Source organism: Gigantopelta aegis, chromosome 13 (genome assembly GCF_016097555.1).
Source record: "Gigantopelta aegis isolate Gae_Host chromosome 13, Gae_host_genome, whole genome shotgun sequence".
Taxonomy (NCBI): Eukaryota; Metazoa; Mollusca; class Gastropoda; order Neomphalida; family Peltospiridae; genus Gigantopelta; species Gigantopelta aegis.
Window position 1 is genome coordinate 1,049,109 of NC_054711.1, and position 24,388 is coordinate 1,073,496.

The 24,388-nt window shown below is 40.0% G+C and overlaps 1 protein-coding gene across 3 annotated transcripts in view; it reads right to left on the bottom strand.

The window, feature by feature from the left end:
• The window catches only part of LOC121387354 (vacuolar protein sorting-associated protein 8 homolog), a 100,693-nt gene that overhangs the window by 64,696 nt on the left and 11,609 nt on the right, over positions 1-24,388 (bottom strand). The window contains exons 5-17 of one of the 3 annotated variants that reach the window (XM_041518407.1): positions 22,261-22,293; positions 21,494-21,548; positions 20,328-20,452; positions 19,658-19,744; positions 17,265-17,332; positions 15,640-15,690; positions 12,347-12,449; positions 10,265-10,321; positions 9,314-9,436; positions 6,201-6,281; positions 4,328-4,411; positions 3,363-3,449; positions 947-1,057 (exon numbers count right to left, since the gene is read on the bottom strand). In XM_041518407.1, coding sequence (XP_041374341.1) covers positions 947-1,057; positions 3,363-3,449; positions 4,328-4,411; positions 6,201-6,281; positions 9,314-9,436; positions 10,265-10,321; positions 12,347-12,449; positions 15,640-15,690; positions 17,265-17,332; positions 19,658-19,744; positions 20,328-20,452; positions 21,494-21,548; positions 22,261-22,293 — 1,065 coding nt within the window. Of the gene's footprint in view, positions 1-946; positions 1,058-3,362; positions 3,450-4,327; positions 4,412-6,200; positions 6,282-9,313; positions 9,437-10,264; positions 10,322-11,494; positions 11,785-12,346; positions 12,450-15,639; positions 15,691-16,813; positions 16,845-17,264; positions 17,333-19,657; positions 19,745-20,327; positions 20,453-21,493; positions 21,549-22,260; positions 22,294-24,388 lie in introns of those variants that run through there. The other 2 variants (XM_041518408.1, XM_041518409.1) reach the window with 2 other exon arrangements.

Here is a 24,388-nt window from a genome sequence, read left to right on the forward strand (position 1 = left end):
GATAGATGAATGAATAAACGGATAGATGGATGTATGGATGAATAAATAGATAGATGGATGGATGAATAAATGGATAGATGGATGTATGGATGAATAAATGGATGTATGAATGAATAAATGGATAAATGGATGTATGGATGAATAAATGGATAGATGGATGTATGGATGGATGAATAAATGGATAGATGGATGTATGGAAGAATAAATGGATAGATGCATGTATGGATGAATAAATGGATAGATGGATGTATTGATGGATGAATAGTTGGATAGATGGATGTATGGATGAATAAATGGATATATGGATGTATGGATGGATGAATAAATGGATAGATGGATGTATGGATGAATAAATGGATAGATGGATGTATGGATGAATAAATGGATAGATGGATGTATGGATGAATAAATGAATAGATGGATGAATAAATGGATAGATGGATGTATGGAAGAATAAACAGATAGATGGATGTATGGATGAATAAATGGATAGATGGATGAATAAATGGATAGATGGATGTATGGAAGAATAAATGGATAGATGGATGTATGGATGAATAAATGGATAGATGGATGTATGGATGGATGAATAAATGGATAGATGGATGTATGGATGGATGAATAAATGGATAGATGGATGAATAAACGGATAGATGGATGTATGGATGAATAAATGGATATATGAATGGATGAATAAATGGATAGATGGATGGTGGATGAATAAATGGATAGATGGATGTATGAATGAATGGATAGATGGATGTATGGATGAATAAATGGATATATGAATGGATGAATAAATGAAAGTATGGATGAATAAATGAATAGATGGATGTATGAATGAATAAATGAATGAAAGAATAGGGGAGGATGAAGTCTTTTTGCAGACAACATCACACCCACTAGATGCAAATCCAAATATTATGTATACGTAAAGTGTGCAAACCTCCTTCCAGGTCCTCAGTGTGAAAACATGCACCGTTTTCGTTCCTAACAGGAACAGTTGTCCCCCATGGCTCACAATAGACTGGTAACAAGCACGCTCTCCAGCAAAAGCCTGAAATGCAAATAAATAAATAATACATAAAGCTAATACCGGCCTCGGTGGTGTCGTGCTTAAGCCATCAAACATAAGGCTGGTAGGTACAGGGTTTGCATCCCAGTACCGGCTCCTACCCAGAGTGAGTTTTAACAACTCAATGGGTAGCTGTAAGACCACTACACCCTCTTCTCTCTTACTAACCACTAACAACTAACCCACTGCCCTGGACAGACAGCCCAGATAGCTGAGGTGTGTGAAAAGGACAGCGTGCTTGAAGCTTAATTGGACTTCACAAGATGTTGGTTTGTCCTAAGCTATCTCTAATTTTTAAATATGGATAGCAAGAAATAACTTTTGAACCTTTGAAACAGGCTATTAATGGTTGATTTTTAGGTCTTATTTCTTTTTCATATAAGGCCAAAAAAAAGAAGAAGTTTGTTTCAGGTAACATGGCCAAAAAAAGTAGGGTCGGTAGGTAGGATTTTTTTGTTTTTTTGTTGTTGTTTTTTTTTAGTTCAAAGAAAGGTTACCCTACCTTAAATGTGTTAGCCAGAGAAAAACTCAGTCTCAAGATAAAAGACATGAAGGCAAGCTGTCTGAAAAATCTTAGTTTACTCTTTGCAGCCAGCGAGAAATAAAAACAATCTCACTGTCAATGTCAGTTTTAAATTTCACATGCCATTTTCAAAAGACAGGAAAACAAAAAAAGTTAAAACTATTCCTTTCACTAATAAAAGTCAGTAGATGACTGCACAGAAACTTCACAGCTTTGTCCAGTTTTGTCAGAGGATGACTGCACAAATTTGTCCAAGTTGGTCAATAGATGTTTGCACAAAAAGTTCACAGATTTATCAAGTCATTAGATGACTGCACAAAAACTTCACAGATTTGTCCAACTTGTATTGGAAATAACAAAACAATACTAATTTTGTGTGCAATTTACAAATCAATCGGCTTAGAAATGAATAACTTGTAGTAAATTTCATAGTAATAAAAAAGGCGTTCCTAGCCCGAGTACTCTGACTGTAAGAGCTAGACGGACATTTGGACATAAATAATGAGAGCGTGTTTATGTTCAAATGTCCGTCTAGTCATCTTACAGTCAGAGTACTCAGGCTAAGGCGTTCCCTGTGGGATGGACTTACAGTTTTAATGTTTATTAGCCTATTGAACGGACCCATGCTAAAATCACCCAAATTAATTTATTCCCAATTAACTGAAACACTGAAATAAATGTGAACTGTTTAATGTTTGTGGTTATTCTTGAATACTCCGTTTATTTAATTATTACCCATGCTCAGCAGTTGACAGGCCTATCTACATCACTGGCGTAGGAAGCGGGGAAGGGGGTACTTTGTAGCAGCATCGATGATTTATATATTAATTTTATACGTGTGTGTGCCCACCCAACCCACTTTTTGGTATCTTCCTACAGGCTACACCCGTGTATATTAACAAATTCTGGGTACTAGGCCTAAGCAGTAGCCAACAACGAAAACTGTACCACGTCTTCTTCAAATGACCTTCACCTTTGCATGCAGAATAAAACGCGATGACTTGTAGTCTGTGCATGTGTTATCGAGAAATCCTTGATTGTTTTGTTGAGATCGCACGTTGTTGTTTTGGGAAAATAAACCTACAATGTATGAGATGACTGGAGTTACGATAATACGATATATTTTCCTCTATAGGCCTACAGACTAGTAGTACAATATTTAGCAGTTTGTAATAAAAGCTGTTTAATCGCCACACGTTACCGTACTGTCATGCGATCTCATGTGTCACCAATTACCGTGGTACCTAATAAGAGCACATGTTAATGATTCCCATTTCAAACAAATTAGTTATGCTCATATCCATTCAACGTCCAGGCATGTCTAGTCTGGGTCCAGTCTCTAACAACGCCAGTGATTGGGTGTAAGAGTTATCCTACTTGAGTACTTCTGTCGTCTGCTTTGTCGATCCACGACCACAACTTCTTTGTGCGCTTCCCCCCACCCCACCCCACCCCACCTCAGCAGAAAAAAAAAAGTTCAGGGTCGGTGGCAAAATTTAGGGTCGGTCGGGTGACCGGAAACAAACGATTTTTTGGGGGGGGCCTAAAGTAAAAAAAAAAACGTGTTACATATTTTAATAACCATACATGTACCTACAGGCCATACACAATATTTAGTTTTCTAATTTATTAATTTAATTTAATGGACAACATTTTTTACATAATGCCACTTTAGTACAAACCGTAAGTGTTAGATCAATGAAACTTGGTTCATATTTACACCTATGCATGTTCGTCTGAATGCATGTTAAAGACAAATCTTACGAGTGCCTGGCTGACGTTGCCCCCAGTCGCCAGTGACTTGAAGTAGCTTGTCCCGTAAACCAGCTGAACATCAGAGATGTCAATCATCTACAACAGAAATAACCACACATTGGATTGTTTGGAGAAACAAGGACTGGGACGTAGTGTTGGATAACACAAGGAGGCTTTGAAATCAGGTGTGCAGACAAGTAGGAAGTAAACGGCTGTCCTGATAGCAAATCACTTAACTTACGTTTTGTTATATTTATTTGGATGGTTACAGAAGTCAGGATGTTCTGATAGCAAATCACTTAACTTACGTTTTGTTATATTTATTTGGATGGTTACAGAAGTCAGGCAACCTTGTTCACTAAACAGTGTTAATTTGCCATCTTATATTTCACAAATACACATTTTAAAATAACAAAAAGTTGCACGATAAAAAAGCAACAAGGGAGTGAATAAACAGACTGTATGTTAAAAATACCAAATCTTTAACATTCAATAACCGATGACTTAATAAATCAATGTGCTCTAGTGGTGTCGTTAAACAAAACAAACTTTAACTTATCATGCTGGAGTCTTAGAGAGGAAACCAGCTAGTAGCAAGGGATATTTAATATGCATCATACCACATACAGGATAGCATAAACCACGACATTTGATATACCAGTCGTGGTGCACTGGCTGGAATGAGAAATAGCCCAATGGGCTCACCGACGGGGATTGATCCAAGAGCCTCCAGTATCAATAAAAACCTCCAGCATCAGGCGGTGAGAAATTTAAATATGGCTGCCACACACCTTGAGTTCCTCCTCTGACTATTTTGCCGTTTTACGTGACATCACCCAATGTTAATGTGAGCTCAAACAACAGAAGTCATGTGGTCATGCAAGACCGATTTATTCTACATGGGCTGACATCATTGAATACGCCTGTCTTGCATGGCTAGGGATGGGAGGAATTTAAATACGGCGGCTACACACCTCGAGTTCCTCCTCCGACCGCACGTCAATGACGTGGAGTTTTTCCGACGTGTCCAGCGTAACGATCGTCCTGGGATTCGTCCACTACAACACAATAAATACAACATAAACAAAACGCTTTATTACAGATCATTAATTTCTTAGGCTTATGGCTTCTGCTGGAGAAAGAAATTCAGTATATACATGTTGTACCTTTATTATCCACATGGTTCAACATAACCAAGTTAATAATAATCATACGAAGCACACGTGTAATAACAAGTGTTATTATCCACATGGTTCAACATAACCAAGTTAATAATAATCATACGAAGCACACGTGTAATAACAAGTGTAATGACGTAATTGTGGGAAGCGACGTCATAACATGACATTGCTTCTCCAGTCTTAGCTCAGACTGTGCATTTGAAATATGACGTCATTTCGTCGTCTCCTTCTAATTGTGGCTGAAACATTTTGAGTTGGGTCTTGTTGTTCATAAAGACAACAACAATAATAAAATGGATAATAAAGAAATTATTACACTCACGTGTGAGTCGTACTGATTTTACGAAATTCATGTCAGGATTCATATATTACTCTCGCTCTTGCTCGGGCAATACAAAAATCCTAACACTTGTTTCGTAAAATCAGTATGACACACAAGCTCGTATAATAATCTCTATGTATCACCTTCCAAAGATGCAAAGAAATTTTCTATTTAACAATGCACTTAACACATATGGTTATGGACGACTAAGATAATGAAAGAGGAAACCCACTGCTGCTACTTTATGGGCTATTCTTTTTGATTAGCAGGAAGGAATCTTTTATATGCACCATCTCACAGACAGGATAGTACATATATATATGATGGCCTTTGTTATACCAGCTGTGGAGCACTGGCTGGAAGGAGAAATAGCCCAATGGACCTGACAATGGGAAGAGATCTTAGAACGACCGAGCATCAGGCGACTGACTTTATCACTGGGTTATGTCCCATTCCTGAGTTAGTAATGGGAAACAAATTGAATACATACCTGTACCACCTTTTAAAGAAAGAAATAAACTGTTTTTAAATGACACACTCAACACATTTTAATTACAGTGATATGGCATCGGGCATAACTCTGTGACAAAAGGATTAATCATCATGAAAATCAAACTGAAACTGTAACAGTACATGATAAGGCTATGAACAAACTGTCAGATCAATATCTTGAGGAATTAAGAGAAAAAAGTCTGGAAAACTATAGGTGGGACAGACAAGACAGACAGACAGACAGACAGACTGAAGGATGGAGATGAAACCTATAGTCCCTTCGATGGAGTGGGTAGGGGACAAGTAACGAAGTCTAACTGAAGAGAATCTACTGACTGTGATGCTGAGCAGTTTGTAGGGGACAAGTAACGAAGTCTAACTGTGAGGAGAATCTACTGACCGTGATGCTGAGCAGTTTGTAGGAGACAAGTAACGAAGTCTAACTGTGAAGAGAATCTACTGACCGTGATGCTGAGCAGTTTATAGGGAGACAAGTAACGAAGTCTAACTGTGAGGAGAATCTACAGACAGTGCTGCTGAGCAGTTTGTAGGGGGACAAGTAACGAAGTCTAACTGTGAAGAGAATCTACTGACCGTGATGCTGAGCAGTTTATAGGAGACAAGTAACGAAGTCTAACTGTGAAGAGAATCTACAGACCGTGCTGGTGAGCAGTTTGTAGGAGACAAGTAACGAAGTCTAACTGTGAAGAGAATCTACTGACCGTGCTGCTGAGCAGTTTATAGGGAGACAAGTAACGAAGTCTAACTGTGAGGAGAATCTACAGACCGTGATGCTGAGCAGTTTGTCGGGGGACAAGTAACGAAGTCCAACTGTGAAGAGAATCTACTGACCGTGATGCTGAGCAGTTTGTAGGGAACTTCGATCTTCTGTAGACCAGAACACTTGATGTCCTGCGCTCCATGGCATATCACCTACACGACATAACAGTAATCATTATTACACTCAACACACAGCGATGGAAAGAAATAAAGGTACACACACACAGTAACAGTGAACAGAGGCTGCAACCTGAACTCTCAATCTATAACATAACAGTAATCATTATTACACTCAACATATAGTGATGGAAAGAAATAAAGGTACACACAAACAGTAACAGTGAACAGAGGCTGCAACCTGAACTCTCAATCTATAACAAAACAGTAATCATTATTACACTCAACATATAGTGATGGAAAGAAATAAAGGTACACACACACAGTAACAGTGAACAGAGGCTGCAACCTGAACTCTCAATCTATAACTAACTCACATCAACTAAATACACAAACAGTAACAGTGAACAGATGCAACCATCTATTACATAACTCATTATTAACACATATAGTGATGGAAAGAAATAAAGGTACACACAAACAGTAGCAGTGAACAGAGGCTGCAACCTGAACTCTCAATCTATAACATAACAGTAATCATTATTACACTCAACAGTGAACAGAGGCTGCAACCTGAACTCTCAATCTATAACATAACAGTAATCATTATTACACTCAACATATAGTGATGGAAAGAAATAAAGGTACACACAAACAGTAACAGTGAACAGAGGCTGCAACCTGAACTCTCAATCTATAACATAACAGTAATCATTATTACACTCAACATATAGTGATGGAAAGAAATAAAGGTACACACAAACAGTAGCAGTGAACAGAGGCTGCAACCTGAACTCTCAATCTATAGTGTCACATAACAATCTATAACATAACAGTAATCATTATTACACTCAACATATAGTGATGGGAAATAAAGGAAAGTAACAGTGAACAGAGGCTGCAACCTGAACATCTATAACATAACAGTAATCATTATTACACTAACAGATGGAAAGAAATAAAGGTACACACACACAGTACAGTGAACAGAGGCTGCAACCTGAACTCTCAATCTATAACTAACAGTAATCATTATTAACTCAACATATAGTGATGGAAAGAAATAAAGGTACACACAAACAGTAACAGTGAACAGAGGCTGCAACCTGAACTCTCAATCTATAACATAACAGTAACTCAACACACAGCGATGGAAAGAAATAAAGGTACACACAGTAACAGTGAACAGACTCTGAACTCTCAATCTATAACAGTGATGGAAAGAAATAAAGGTACACACAAACAGTAACAGTGAACAGAGGCTGCAACCTGAACTCTCAATCTATAACATAACAGTAATCATTATTACACTCAACATATAGTGATTAAAGGTACACACACACAGTAACACTGCAACCACTCTCATATAGTGATGGAAAGAAATAAAGGTACACACAAACAGTAACAGTGAACAGAGGCTGCAACCTGAACTCTCAATCTAACTCAGTAATCATTATACACTCAACATATAGTGATAAAATAAAGGTACACACAAACAGTAACATTATTACTGAACTCAATCAACAGTAATCATTATTGATATAGTGAAAGAAATAAAGGTACACACAAACAGTAACAGTGAACAGAGGCTGCAACCTGAACTCTCAATCTATAACATAACAGTAATCATTATTACACTCAACATATAGTGATGGAAAGAAATAAAGGTACACACAAACAGTAACAGTGAACAGAGGCTGCAACCTGAACTCTCAATCTATAACATAACAGTAATCATTATTACACTCAACACACAGCGATGGAAAGAAATAAAGGTACACACACACAGTAACAGTGAACAGAGGCTGCAACCTGAACTCTCAATCTATAACATAACAGTAATCATTATTACACTCAACATATAGTGATGGAAAGAAATAAAGGTACACACACACACAGTAACAGTGAACAGAGGCTGCAACCTGAACTCTCAATCTATAACATAACAGTAATCATTATTACACTCAACATATAGTGATGGAAAGAAATAAAGGTACACACACACAGTAACAGTGAACAGAGGCTGCAACCTGAACTCTCAATCTATAACATAACAGTAATCATTATTACACTCAACATATAGTGATGGAAAGAAATAAAGGTACACACAAACAGTAACAGTGAACAGAGGCTGCAACCTGAACTCTCAATCTATAACATAACAGTAATCATTATTACACTCAACATATAGTGATGGAAAGAAATAAAGGTACACACAAACAGTAGCAGTGAACAGAGGCTGCAACCTGAACTCTCAATCTATAACATAACAGTAATCATTATTACACTCATACATATAGTGACAAGTTGACCACACTGCAGTGGTAGTCAATTCGACACTACTGACATTAAAGGTCCACACAGTTACAGACTGTGAACTCTCAATCTAGAAATACAGTAACATTATTTACTACACACAAACAGTACTGAACAGAGTCATCTATAGTGTCACAAGTAGTGTCACAAGTTGACCACACTGCTGGTAGTCAATTCGACACTACTGACATTCAGTCCCACATTACAACTGTGTAAGAAATACAGACATTACTATACTAACAGTCAGTTAATCTTGGTCTATAATTCCATGTTTCTTTACTTCATTGCATCAGTGTATTTAACACTGTTAGTTCTAGCACTATCTAATGCTGGGATAGCACCGCACAGAGAGTTCGAACTTTACTTTGGTTCAGGGTTTCTAGATTATGGTAGCCCCACTCTCATGGCTAGTGATATGCCAAGCCCTATGGCTAGTGAAAAGTTGTCAAATGCTGAATTTGTATATTTTGTAAATATGAATATCCTTCCCCTATCCCCAGCTCCCAATCTTAGTGTTTTTAAGCTCTATCTCCCTCTTTAGGTGACATATCTGGTTATTACTATTAGTACAATTGTATTACAGTAACTTAAAGTAAGGCTGGTGAATTTTTAATCAAGGCTAGTAAATTTTTAAAATCACTGATCCCATAGCTAGTGAATTTTATAAAAATTCTAGAAGCCCTGTGGTTACTCCCCTTACTTGTTGGTGTTCCCCGTAAATCAGACATTGCTGATAGAACTGGGTTTTATACCTGGTAGAAGTGGATAGTCTGATCTCTGGCGAACACAAGAACGGGGTCGATCACTCGGTCTCGCTCCGACACCTGGATAATGACGAACTGCCACGCTAACAGAGGAAGTGTCGCAGGATCACCCTGAAAATAAACAAACATGCATCTCACAAATATATTCATATGTATCTCACAAATATACTACTATGCATCTCACAAATATACTCATATGCATCTTACAAATATACTCATATGTATCTCACAAATATACTTGTATGTATCTCACAAATATACTAATACATTTATCACAGAGATATTCATACATTTTTCACAACCATACTCATATGTATCTCACACATAACTATACTCATATGTATCTCACACACAACTATACTCATACATATCTCACAAATACACATATACGTATCTCAGAAATATACTCATATATCTAACAAATATACTCATACCCATCTCACAAATATACTTGTATGTATCTCACATTTCAATCAGCTCTGTCACTTCCCACATATTGTCAACTATATTCCAAACTTAAGTCACGTGTTTGACTTGGACAAATATATTATTAGCATTTAGATGAATTTAGTTTTGAAATGTGTATCCAAATCCCTATTTTCTGAGATGAAGTAATTATTTAAATAAATAAATAAATTGATGGATGTTTAGATAGACCGACAGACAATCACAGACAGACAGACAGATGGTTAAAAATAGATAAAGAATTTTTTTAAAAAGAGATAAATAAATAAATAAAAAATAAATATATCAATAAATACAAAGAGATAAATAATTAAAAAATTGTTAAATAAAGCAATCAATCAATAAAAAATAAAAAAAATAAAAAATAAAGCCTTAAATAGCTTCAGTTTGTATTTGACAATTAGCAGCTTCAACTAGGATTATTTACAAAATAATTTCACTCTAGTTCTGTTGTATTTCTACCATGTTTTTTACCTTTAAAGGGTGGGTGAACATCACTTTCAGAGACGGTCTCAAGGTCACCAACAAAACCTGCCACAAGCAAACATTCACAATAATAAGTACACGTTAAAATGAATGTATATAGAGGATAATAAACAAGTTACCAGTTATTATCATATTTATATCCCGAGTGAAATCACTTTCAGTTGTCACGAGCTTTAGCGAGTGACAAATGAAAATTATTTCACGAGGGACATAAATTTGATAATAACTGGTGCCGAGTTTGTTATTCTATTTATTACCTGAGCTATTTTTTCTCTCTAAAAGCCTTTATTTTCGACACACATATAGCATGTACATGTATAGAAATGATATAAACCAGTTTACGCATTGTTCTGAGTATTGCTATAACTTTGTAATTTAATCACGTTCATAGATAATTTTCAAAAACAAAAGTTATCTTTATTCTGGTACAAAATCTATAATGAATTGCATTAAAATGACATTGTTATAAATTTAACACCAAAAACAGACAGCCATAAACGCAAACTCTTTAAACTACATGATGTCATTGTGTGTGTTTGCCATATCGTGATGACGTCATATTTAGTACCGACAAAGTGATTGGTTTGTAAGCGTCAAATCATCCAATAGTATTGTTCGTTAGACCAATACATGATAATTTTTCAGTGAGAAATTATGATTTTTATTTTCCCCGTTATGAGTGCCTGCTTCGGTAATAAATTTACTTACATCTCAACACTAAAGAAATCAGGCTATTGGATGTCAGACACAGAGTAATAAATGAGTTCCAGATTAATAACAAATCTCTGTTCTGAATGAAACAATTTAAGTGAATTCATTTGACAGTGAGTGTTTGCCAAAGTTCTATTTATAATGTTCAAAAGATCTATAATGAATTTTTATTGGCAGTCAATTCCACACTGCTGACATTCGATCCCACATTACAACTTTGTATAAAATAAATATATTACTATGCTAAATTCAGTCTACAATTCTTTCCCTCGGTGTAATTTCTCCGACACAAACCTTGGACAGTGAAGCCATAGCGAGCACCAATACGTCCTGCATGGGGTGGTCTTTGATTGTCAGATACAAACCTTGGACAGTGAAGCCATACCGAGCACCAATACGTCCTGCATGGGGTGGTCTTTGATTGTCAGATACAAACCTTGGATAGTGAAGCCATAGTGAGCACCAATACGTCCTGCATGGGGTGGTCTTTGATTGTCAGATACAAACCTTGGACAGTGAAGCCATAGCGAGCACCAATACGTCCTGCATGGGGTGGTCTTTGATTGTCAGATACAAACCTTGGACAGTGAAGCCATAGCGAGCACCAATACGTCCTGCATGGGGTGGTCTTTGATTGTCAGATACAAACCTTGGACAGTGAAGCCATAGCGAGCACCAATACTTCCTGCATGGGGTGGTCTTTGATTGTCAGATACAAACCTTGGACAGTGAAGCCATAGCGAGCACCAATACGTCCTGCATGGGGTGGTCTTTGATTGTCAGATACAAACCTTGGACAGTGAAGCCATAGCGAGCACCAATACGTCCTGCATGGGGTGGTCTTTGATTGTCAGATACAAACCTTGGACAGTGAAGCCATAGCGAGCACCAATACTTCCTGCATGGGGTGGTCTTTGATTGTCAGATACAAACCTTGGATAGTGAAGCCATAGCGAGCACCAATACTTCCTGCATGGGGTGGTCTTTGATTGTCAGATACAAACCTTGGACAGTGAAGCCATAGCGAGCACCAATACTTCCTGCATGGGGTGGTCTTTGATTGTCAGATACACACCTTGGACAGTGAAGCCATAGCGAGCACCAATACGTCCTGCATGGGGTGGTCTTTGATTGTCAGATACAAACCTTGGACAGTGAAGCCATAGCGAGCACCAATACGTCCTGCATGGGGTGGTCTTTGATTGTCAGATACAAACCTTGGACAGTGAAGCCATAGCGAGCACCAATACGTCCTGCATGGGGTGGTCTTTGATTGTCAGATACAAACCATGGACAGTGAAGCCATAGCGAGCACCAATACGTCCTGCATGGGGTGGTCTTTGATTGTCAGATACAAACCTTGGACAGTGAAGCCATAGCGAGCACCAATACGTCCTGCATGGGGTGGTCTTTGATTGTCAGATTCATGTGCAGAGGTTCGATCACGCACACCTCGCCTCGACTACAAAGGAAAGAAAGAAAGAAATGTTTTATTTAATGACGCATATAGTTAAGGACCACACAGATATTGAGAGAGGAAACCTGCTGTTGCCACATCATGGGCTACTCTTTTTGATTAGCAGCAAGGGATCTTTTATATGCACCATCCCACAGACAGGATAATACATACCATGGCCTTTTATATACCAGTCATGGTGCACTGGCTGGAATGAGAAATAACCCAATTGTGCCACAGACGGGGATCGATCCCAGACTGACCGTGCATCAAGCGAGGGCTTTACCACTGGGCTACGTCCTGCCCCAGACAACCATTACAGTTAGAAGACAACCATTTCAGTCAGAAGACAACCATTACAGTCAGAAGACAACCATTACAGTCAGAAGACAACCATTACAGTTAGACAATAAACATATGGAGTTTTAGACTTGTGGGTCTTACTGTCTACTTGATGCACACAAATGTCATTTTTCACTGAAGGTGTTAGCCTGAAGTAAAAAATTAAATACTGTGATGCAGATTGGGGACTAATAACCAGAGAATTACTCTACGAGCTACGAGGCAATACCGTTTATCTTGCACAAGTGAAATGATGTTGTCCTTCACTAGCCTTTGGTATTGCCTTGAAGCGAGTTGTGAGAGAAAGACAGCATCAATTCACTTGTGTAAGATAAATGGTATTGCCTTGAAGCGAGTTGTGAGAGAAAGACCGCATCAATTCACTTGTGTAAGATAAATGGTATTGCCTTGAAGCGAGTTGTGAGAGAAAGACAGCATCAATTCACTTGTGTAAGATAAATGGTATTGCCTTGAAGCGAGTTGTGAGAGAAAGACAGCATCAATTCACTTGTGTAAGATAAATGGTATTGCCTTGAAGCGAGTTGTGAGAGAAAGACAGCATCAATTCACTTGTGTAAGATAAATGGTATTGCCTTGAAGCGAGTTGTGAGAGAAAGATCACATCAATTCACTTGTGTAAGATAAATGGTATTGCCTTGAAGAGAGTTGTGAAAGAAAGACAGCATCAATTCACTTGTGTAAGATAAATGGTATTGCCTTGAAGCGAGTTGTGAGAGAAAGACCGCATCAATTCACTTGTGTAAGATAAATGGTATTGCCTTGAAGCGAGTTGTGAGAGAAAGACAGCATCAATTCACTTGTCTAATATAAATGGTATTGCCTTGAAGCGAGTTGTGAGAGAAAGACAGCATCAATTCACTTGTCTAATATAAATGGTATTGCCTTGAAGCGAGTTGTGAGAGAAAGATCACATCAATTCACTTGTGTAAGATAAATGGTATTGCCTTGAAGCGAGTTGTGAGAGAAAGACCGCATCAATTCACTTGTGTAAGATAAATGGTATTGCCTTGAAGCGAGTTGTGAGAGAAAGACCGCATCAATTCACTTGTGTAAGATAAATGGTATTGCCTTGAAGCGAGTTGTGAGAGAAAGACAGCATCAATTCACTTGTGTAAGATAAATGGTATTGCCTTGAAGCGAGTTGTGAGAGAAAGACAGCATCAATTCACTTGTGTAATACAAATGGTATTGCCTTGAAGCGAGTTGTGAGAGAAAGACAGCATCAATTCACTTGTGTAATACAAATGGTATTGCCTTGAAGCGAGTTGTGAGGGAAAGACAGCATCAATTCACTTGTGTAATACAAATGGTATTGCCTTGAAGCGAGTTGTGAGGGAAAGACAGCATCAATTCACTTGTGTAAGATAAATGGTATTGCCTTGAAGCCAGTTGTGAGAGAAGGACAGCATCAATTCACTTGTGTAAGATAAATGGTATTGCCTTGAAGCCAGTTGTGAGAGAAGGACAGCATCAATTCACTTGTGTAAGATAAATGGTATTGCCTTGAAGCCAGTTGTGAGAGAAAGACAGCATCAATTCACTTGTGTAAGATAAATGGTATTGCCTTGAAGCCAGTTGTGAGAGAAAGACAGCATCAATTCACTTGTGTAATATAAATGGTATTGCCTTGAAGCCAGTTGTGAGAGAAAGACAGCATCAATTCACTTGTGTAATATAAATGGTATTGCCTTGAAGCCAGTTGTGAGAGAAAGACAGCATCAATTCACTTGTGTAATATAAATGGCATTGTCTTGAAGCGAGTTGTGTTTTCTATTTATTACCCATTATCAATCTTCATAATTTTATGGATACTGTTAGTGATAAAAAGGTTTGCAAGTTGAGAAAAAGAAACACTGTTGTGTCATAGCTGTTATGTACATATCGCTGATGACAAAAGTTAGTTGTTGACATGACTGCCACCATGGAAACTACTGTTACACTTAATTAACCGCTGCTAACACCTTCGGTCAAAAATGACATTTGCAGGATCAAATAGACAATAACATCTGCCAATTAAAAACTCCATATGGTTATCTTCTAGGTGAAGCACTGATTATGAACGTCGAAATGTATCAAAGGGAAGAAATGTTTTTTTTGTTTCCCTATCAAAAGATAGTTTTTCTTCCCCCACTTCTCTCTGCCCATATAGGTAATAAATTTGTTTAATTTAACCTAACAATAATTGTTTGAAATGTGAACATTAAGTGCAGTGCATAATACAAGCCTCAACTCATGTGACATGATGGTGTTAATAAGTTCTCAATCTGCTATGACTACAAGTGTGACAAGAAAGATTACAAAACGAAAGATTTACCTGTCAGTAAAAAGACACTGGGACTCACATATTCTGATGCGCCTCTGCCTTGAGTAAGTCAATAGCCATGGAACACGATGGCTGTTATATGTTCTGTCTGCTATTAAAACTTGTGATTTCATTTCATTTGAACTTATTTTCGTGCTTATATCCACTTAAGGTTCAAGCACGCTGTCCTGGGCACACACACATCAGCTATCTGGGCTATCTGTCCAGGACAGTGGGTTAGTTGTTTGTTGGTTAGTGGTTAGCGAGAGAGGCGAGGGTGTAGTGGCCTTATACCTACCCATTGAGTCATTAAAACTCGCTCTGGATAAGAGCCGGTATTGGTTTGCGAACCCTGTACCTACCAGCCTTATGTCTGATGGCTTAACCACGACACCACCGAGGCCAGTAATAAAAAAAACTACAACAGGAAGCCCTTGGCTGTTTGGAATATTTTAGCCATTTAGCCATGTGAACAGGAGAAAATGCCACAGTTAGAGGTCAGATTAATGTATGAAAAGAAGACAGATTTACCTGCCGGAAAACAGACACTGGGACTCGCAGGTTCTCACTCCAATCAGTCGCCTGTAACAAACATTAAAATTAGTCTTTCAATGACACCTCTAGATCATTTTGATTAATTTATCACTGGCTACTGGATGTCAATTTTTTTTAATTCTGACAAATCGTGTTACATTTTTCCATTAGCAGCAAGGGATCTTTTATATGCATTTCCCAAACTCCATCAGAGAATAGATTTACAAAGTGAGATGATCCCACATGTATGGGTGTTCTACCAATTTAGCTAAATGCAGAACCACAGTTATTTATAGTCTGTCCCATCATTCTATTAAAATGTTTTTTGTAAATAATGTAAATAATATATAATTACATAGTATGAAAAAAGGGCAATCCCTGTGGGACGGACTATAAGCATAATGTAAAATAATTTAGTTTATGTTTATCTCACTGACGCTAATTTTAACAAGACAATTCTAATATTTTTTTTACAACAATCAACTCTGGTGATGTGGACATTGTTGTTTGTAAAATAAAACATTTTTCCTACCAACGTAAACCTATTTCTTTCAACATTCAATCGGAAATTACTCACACACATTGGCATGTTCTGGAGGCTGAGCACTCTCAAAGAATTTAACTGGTATTGTCATCTTCTATCACATCATATTCACATAACATTAGGCACAAAAACCAGTCTAGTAAGCAACTACGATCTCTCATTCTCCTAAATATTCTTCTGTGACACTTACTTGAACTCCAGCTCGAAGACAGAACCCCGCTATCCTCATTCTCCTAAATATTCTTCTGTGACACTTACTTGAACTCCAGCTCGAAGACAGAACCCCCACTATCACTTACTTGGACTCCAGCTCGAACACAGAACCCCCACTATCACTTACTTGAACTCCAGTTCGAACACAGAACCCCCGCTATCACTTACTTGAACTCCAGCTCGAAGACAGAACCCCCGCTATTACTTACTTGAACTCCAGCTCGAAGACAGAACCCCCGCTATCACTTACTTGAACTCCAGCTCAAAGACAGAACCCCCGCTATCACTTACTTGAACTCCAGCTCGAAGACAGAACCCCCGCTATCACTTACTTGAACTCCAGCACGAACACAGAACCCCCACTATAACTCACTTGAACTCCAGCATGAACACAGAACCCCCACTATCACTTACTTGAACTCCAGCTCGAACACAGAACCCCCGCTATCACTTACTTGAACTCCAGCTCGAACACAGAACCCCTGCTATCACTTACTTGAACTCCAGCTCGAAGACAGAACCCCCGCTATCACTCACTTGAACTCCAGCTCGAAGACAGAACCCCCGCTATCACTTACTTGAACTCCAGCTCGAACACAGAACCCCCGCTATCACTTACTTGAACTCCAGCTCGAAGACAGAACCCCCGCTATCACTTACTTGAACTCCAGCACGAACACAGAACCCCCGCTATCACTTACTTGAACTCCAGCTCGAAGACAGAACCCCCGCTATCACTTACTTGAACTCCAGCTCGAAGACAGAACCCCCGCTATCACTTACTTGAACTCCAGCACGAACACAGAACCCCCGCTATCACTTACTTGAACTCCAGCTCGAAGACAGAACCCCCGCTATCACTTACTTGAACTCCAGCTCGAACACAGAACCCCCGCTATCACTGCATGCGGCAAGAACGAAGCTGTCTGTAAACTGAAAACAAAAACCACAAATTAACATGGCCGATGGTGACACGTTCTCAAGGAGTGACACTTTCTCCGATGGTGACACTTTCTCCGATGGTGACACTTTCTCCGACACAATGGTGTTAGTGATTCATTTCAAATGTTTGTAGTATACCTGTCCAATAATGTAATAACATAGACTTCGGTGTTTCTACCAGAGGGTGAAATGGGTATGGCGCCATACTAAAATATTTTTACAGATTTTTTTTTTTTAAGTTAACATTTTGACAAAATTAATTAATCTTATCATTATTGTATGATTTTCTTAACCCTAATGCTAAACGTAACCCGTTTTCTTTCTGGGTAGAGAGTAGTACCTCACCTTGATATGTAAAATGGCTGTTCCCTGAGGGTTGGGTGGGACCTCACCTTAATATGAAAAACGGCTGTTCCCTGTGGGTGGGGTGGTACCTCACCTTGATATGTAAAATGGCTGTTCCCTGTGGGTGGGGTGGGACCTCACCTTAATATGAAAAACAGCTGTTCCCTGTGGGTGGGGTGGCGTTGGTACCTCACCTTGATATGTAAAACGGCTGTTCCTTGTGGGTGGGGTGGGGGGTGGGACCTCACCTTGATATGTAAAACGGCTGTTCCCTGTGGATGGGGTGGGGGTGGTACTTCACCTTGATATGTAAAATGGCTGTTCCCTGTGGGTGGGGTGGGGGTGGTACCTCACCTTGATATGTACAACAGCTGTTCCTTGTGGGTGGGGTGGGGGTGGTACCTCACCTTGAGATGTAAAACGGCTGTTCCCTGTGGGTGGGGTGGGGGTGGTACCTCACCTTGATATGTAAAACGGCTGTTCCCTGTGGGTGAGGTGGGGGTGGTACCTCACCTTGATATTTAAAACGGCTGTTCCCTGTGGGTGGGGTGGGGGTGGTACCTCACCTTGAGATGTAAAACGGCTGTTCCCTGTGGGTGGGGTGGGGGTGGTACCTCACCTTGATATGTAAAACGGCTGTTCCCTGTGGGTGGGGTGGGGGTGGTACTTCACCTTGATATGTAAAACGGCTGTTCCCTGTGGGTGGGGTGGGGGGTGGTACCTCACCATGATATGTAAAACGGCTGTTCCCTGTGGGTGGGGTGGGGGGTGGTACCTCACCTTGAGATGTAAAACGGCTGTTCCCTGTGGGTGGGGTATGGGGGTGGTACCTCACCTTGATATGTAAAACGGCTGTTCCCTGTGGGTGGGGTGGGGGGGTGGTACCTCACCTTGATATGTAAAACGGCTGTTGCCTGTGGGTGTGGTGGGGGGTGGTACCTCACCTTGATATGTAAAACGGCTGTTCCCCGTGGGTGGGGTATGGGGGTGGTACCTCACCTTGATATGTAAAACGGCTGTTCCCTGTGGGTGGGGGGGGGGGTGGTACCTCACCTTGATATGTAAAACGGCTGTTCCCTGTGGGTGTGGTGGGGGGGTGGTACCTCACCTTGATATGTAAAACGGCTGTTCCCCGTGGGTGGGGTATGGGGGTGGTACTTCACCTTGATATGTAAAATGGCTGTTCCCTGTGGGTGGGGTGGGGGTGGTACCTCACCTTGATATGTAAAACGGCTGTTCCCTGTGGGTGGGGTGGGGGTGGTACCTCACCTTGATATTTAAAACGGCTGTTCCCTGTGGGTGGGGTGGGGGTGATACCTCACCTTGATATGTAAAACGGCTGTTCCCTGTGGGTGTGGTGGGGGGTGGTACCTCACCATGATATGTAAAACGGCTGTTCCCTGTGGGTGGGGTGGGGGGTGGTACCTCACCTTGATATGTAAAACGGCTGTTCCCTGTGGGTGTGGTGGGGGTGGTACCTCACCTTGATATGTAAAACGGCTGATCCCCGTGGGTGGGGTATGGGGGTGGTACCTCACCTTGATATGTAAAACGGCTGTTCCCTGTGGGTGGGGTGGGGGGTGGTACCTCACCTTGATATGTAAAACGGCTGTTCCCTGTGGGTGTGGTGGGGGGTGGTACCTCACCTTGATATGTAAAACGGCTGTTCCCCGTGGGTGGGGTATGGGGGTGGTACCTCACCTTGATATGTAAAACGGCTGTTCCCCGTGGGTGGGGTGGGGGTGATACCTCACCTTGATATGTAAAACGGTTGTTCCCTGTGGGTGTGGTGGGGGGTGGTACCTCACCTTGATATGTAAAACGGCTGTTCCCCGTGGGTAGGGTATGGGGGTGGTACCTCACCTTGATATGTAAAACGGCTGTTCCCTGTGGGTGGGGTGGGGGGTGGTACCTCACCTTGATATGTAAAACGGCTGTTCCCTGTGGGTGTGGTGGGGGGTGGTACCTCACCTTGATATGTAAAACGGCTGTTCCCTGTGGGTGTGCGTCGTTGATGGTTCTTAGCAACTTGCCGGTGGTCAGATCCCACATGGTAATCTGTAGGAGAAAACGTTAAAGTCTCAGCCTTGGGTTTAAAAAAGTCATAAAAGTCTCTTAGGCTCTGCTAAACAACAAAGTATCCTCTTTGTAAGTCTTTTAGCATTGCACTGCGAGATCGCAAAGTTACGAGAGTTTAATGAATTAGACCCCTGGTCCTTTAACATATCAGTTTGAATTCATGAAAAAAAGTACCACATTACCCAGTCCTTTAGCGTAAGTCTGATTTCATGAAAAGATTGCTGATCTTTTAAATTAACAATTTGAATTCATGAACCCTTAAGAACCCTGGGACCATATTTTCGAAGCCATCTTAACGCTACGAAATTGTAAAACCATCATAAGTTGTGATGTCACTACAGCACACGACATAGTGACGTCATAGCTTACAATGGTTTTACATTTTGTAGGCTAAGATAGCTTCGAAAATATGGGCCCTGGGCCTCGTTCCATAAAGCGATCTTAGCGCAAAGATCACCTTAAATACATAATTACCTACGCACCTAAGATGATCTTAGCGCTAAGATCGCTTCGTGGAATAGGGCCCTGGTCGATAAATGTGAGTTCATTCAGTAACTTTTACCTGGCCTTTTGCAAATCCACAAAGAAGACGAGTACAATCTTTGTTGAAGCTCAGCGATGACACCGCCCCATACTGTGTTCCCACCACGGTACTGCCCAGACACCACTTCAATATCTGCTTCGGATCTGAAGTGTACAAGACATATTATACTGCTTCTATACCGCCCAAACACCACTTCAATATCTGCTTTGGATCTGAAGTGTACAAGACATATTATTCTGCTTCTATACCGCCCAAACACCACTTCAATATCTGCTTTGGATCTGAAGTGTACAAGACATATTATACTGCTTCTATACCGCCCAAACACCACTTCAATATCTGCTTTGGATCTGAAGTGTACAAGACATATTATTCTGCTTCTATACCGCCCAAACACCACTTCAATATCTGTTTTGGATCTGAAGTGTACAAGACATATTATACTGCTTCTATACATCCCAAACACCACTTCAATATCTGCTTGGGATCTGAAGTGTACAAGACATATTATTCTGCTTCTATACCGCCCAAACACCACTTCAATATCTGTTTTGGATCTGAAGTGTACAAGACATATTATACTGCTTCTATACATCCCAAACACCACTTCAATATCTGCTTGGGATCTGAAGTGTACAAGACATATTATACTGCGTCTATACCGCCCAAACACCACTTCAATATCTGCTTGGGATCTGAAGTGTACAAAACATATTATACTGCTTTTATACCACCCAAACACCACTTCAGTATTTGCTTCGAATCTGAAGTGCAAAGAAATATTTTACTGCTTCTATAATACCTAATCAACACTTCACCATTTGTTTCGTTTGAAACACAGCATCAACCTAACATATGTCGTAAACTCACTTAAGTGTATGCTGTGCTTTACGATTAGCATGTAAAATTTATTATTTATAATTGGAATTTATTTTTCAATTTGATTTTTGATATTTGGTCCATGGTTTGCTTTGTTCCCGATACTTACATACCATTAAAAACAAATTTTAAATGTGGGAAGCAAAGAGAACTCTGGGCCTAAAAGCATGAATATCACAAATTGCGATTAACTGTCACTTTCCTACTTTATATGTTTAACAAATACAGCTTGATAAAATACATTTCCTATACATTAACGTATTGATCTTAAACGTTTAGTATTAAATATTAAATATAATACAAACCAAACACGAGAACCAGCCCGTGCGAAGTGCCGATGGCTATGAGGTTAGAAACTTCCTGAAAGCAGCAACAAGAAAATTAGTGACAGCTTTGACCAGCAGAATTTGCATAATCAAAACCATATTAATCCAGTAATGAATACCTATAATTTGACTGGTGTTGGTGATGGAGTAGTTAAGCCATGGGTCTTAAAGCTGATAGAGCACATTTTAAAGGAACTTGAAAAACCAATGCATCTGACCTATTTTCTTACAAACCACTAACCCACTGTCATGGACAGACAGCCCAGATAGCTGAGGTGTGTGCCCAAAACAGCATGCTTGAATCTTAATTGGATATAAGAACAAAAATATATTGAAATGAATTAAAAACAAATGTTGAAGAGGTGACCATTATTGCCTTTTGGCAACTACAAATTTTACAACTTTAGGAAGCCATAGGTTGACCGCCAATGAATAGAATACTGACATACATCAGGCAACAAAACACACATCCACAAAACTACATGTGATACAGAAATTATTACGATGAGATGAATCATGAAAAATAGCAACTGTCATTACACTGCTACTGGGTGCATATGAGCCTGTATCCATCACCTTACCATGAGCACACAGAAATGACATCAAAACCATGTAGCCAGAGATATGTGATGGCTGTGTTACATTTATATATTACAAATTCAACACACACATCAAATTAAAATGTTCAAATGAGTTATCTCCCCTTGTATGAATATTTCTAGACTAGCTCGACGTGAAGTACTTACTATTGCTGTTGGCATTCCTGCATCAACCTTATCCTGAAATACGAAGAAAGGAATCACATCAACTATTTGATTACAGGCATCGGGCTATTTTTGCACTGTCAACTAATTTTTCATTCAGGGTTTAAATTTATGGCATCATTTAGTCTTGAGGAGTTATGCAAAAACAAAATAGGTTATCTGTTTTTGTTTTTATGAATCCCATAAATTGTTTATTTCAATTTCCAATTCTCAGACGTCTGGATTAAGCAAAAAAAATGTTTTTTTAATTGGTCTAAGGTCAGACCAAAGTTCAAGAATTGATGCAGGATTTGTTTTTTTTTGACATTTTGTTTTAAAGCCTGGATTGCACAGAAAAGGTGGATATGTTTGATACTGAAATAAGGGGCATATTTAAATTGAAATCAGAATGCAGGTCCTAGTTAATGCACGTTGACATTCTGACTTCAAATACAGTTTTACATAGCAAGAAAAGCCCAGCAAAAATCAATGTTATACCACAAGGTAAAAAAAAGAAAAAGTTGTCGTGTAAGGGTCAAAATCTACGCACGTCCTGACTACAGACCAGAAATTTATTTTGTTTGGCCTTGGAGAAAGAAATAAGAAAGCCTGCTATGTTACTCTAATTTATTTATCTATTAAATAAAGTTAAAGTTTGTTTTATTTAACAACACCACTAGAGCATACTCATTTATTAATCATCGGCTTTTGGATGTCAAACACAGGTAATTTTGACATATCATCTTAGAGAAGAAACTTGCTATATTTTCCCATAAGTAGCAAGGTATCTTTTGTATGCACAATCCTATAGATAGGATAGGAGATACCACGGCCTTTGATATACCAGTTGTGGTGCACTGACCAGAACAAAAAACAGCACAATGGGACCACCAACGGGGATTGATCCTGGACCGACCGTACATCATACAAGTACTTTACCACCGGGCTACGTCCCACCCACCCAGCAGAACATGTTTCAACTATAAGTCAGAGATTAAGACTGGGATGGGTGTGTCTGAAAGCTTTGTGGTACATGGGCACAGGCACAGAGCTCTCTCTCTCTACGTCCCTCCCACCCAGCAGAACATGTTTCAACTATGTCAGAGGTTAAGACCGGGATGGGCATGCCTGAAAGCTTTGTGGTACATGGGCACAGGCACAGAGCTCTCTCTCTCTACGTCCCTCCCACCCAGCAGAACATGTTTCAACTATGTCAGAGGTTAAGACCGGGATGGGCATGCCTGAAAGCTTTGTGGTACATGGGCACAGGCACAGAGCTCTCTCTCTCTATGTCCCACCCACCCAGCAGAACATGTTTCAACTATAAGTCAGAGGTTAAGACCGGGATGGGCATGCCTGAAAGCTTTGTGGTACATAGGCACAGGCACAGAGCTCTCTCTCTCTACGTCCCACCCACCCAGCAGAACATGTTTCAACTATAAGTCAGAGGTTAAGACCGGGATGGGCGTGCCTGAAAGCTTTGTGGCACATAGGCACAGAGCTCTCTCTCTCTCTACGTTCCACCCACCCAGCAGAACATGTTTCAACTATAAGTCAGAGGTTAAGACTGGGATGGGTGTGCCTGAAAGCTTTGTGGTACATAGGCACAGAGCTCTCTCTCTCTCTACGTCCCACCCACCCAGCAGAACATGTTTCAACTATAAGTCAGAGGTTAAGACTGGGATGGGTGTGCCTGAAAGCTTTGTGGTACATAGGCACAGAGCTCTCTCTCTCTCTACGTCCCACCCACCCAGCAGAACATGTTTCAACTATAAGTCAGAGGTTAAGACCGGGATGGGTGTGCCTGAAAGCTTTGTGGTACATAGGCACAGAGCTCTCTCTCTCTCTACGTCCCACCCACCCAGCAGAACATGTTTCAACTATAAGTCAGAGGTTAAGACTGGGATGGGTGTGCCTGAAAGCTTTGTGGTACATGGGCACAGCAACAGAGCTCTCTCTCTCTGTCTCTCTCTCTACGTCCCAACCACCTAGAAGAACATGTTTCAACTATAAGTCAGAGGTTAAGACCAGGATGGGCGTGCCTGAAAGCTTTGTGGTACATGGGCACAGGCACAGAGCTCTCTCTCTCTATGTCCCACCCACCCAGCAGAACATGTTTCAACTATAAGTC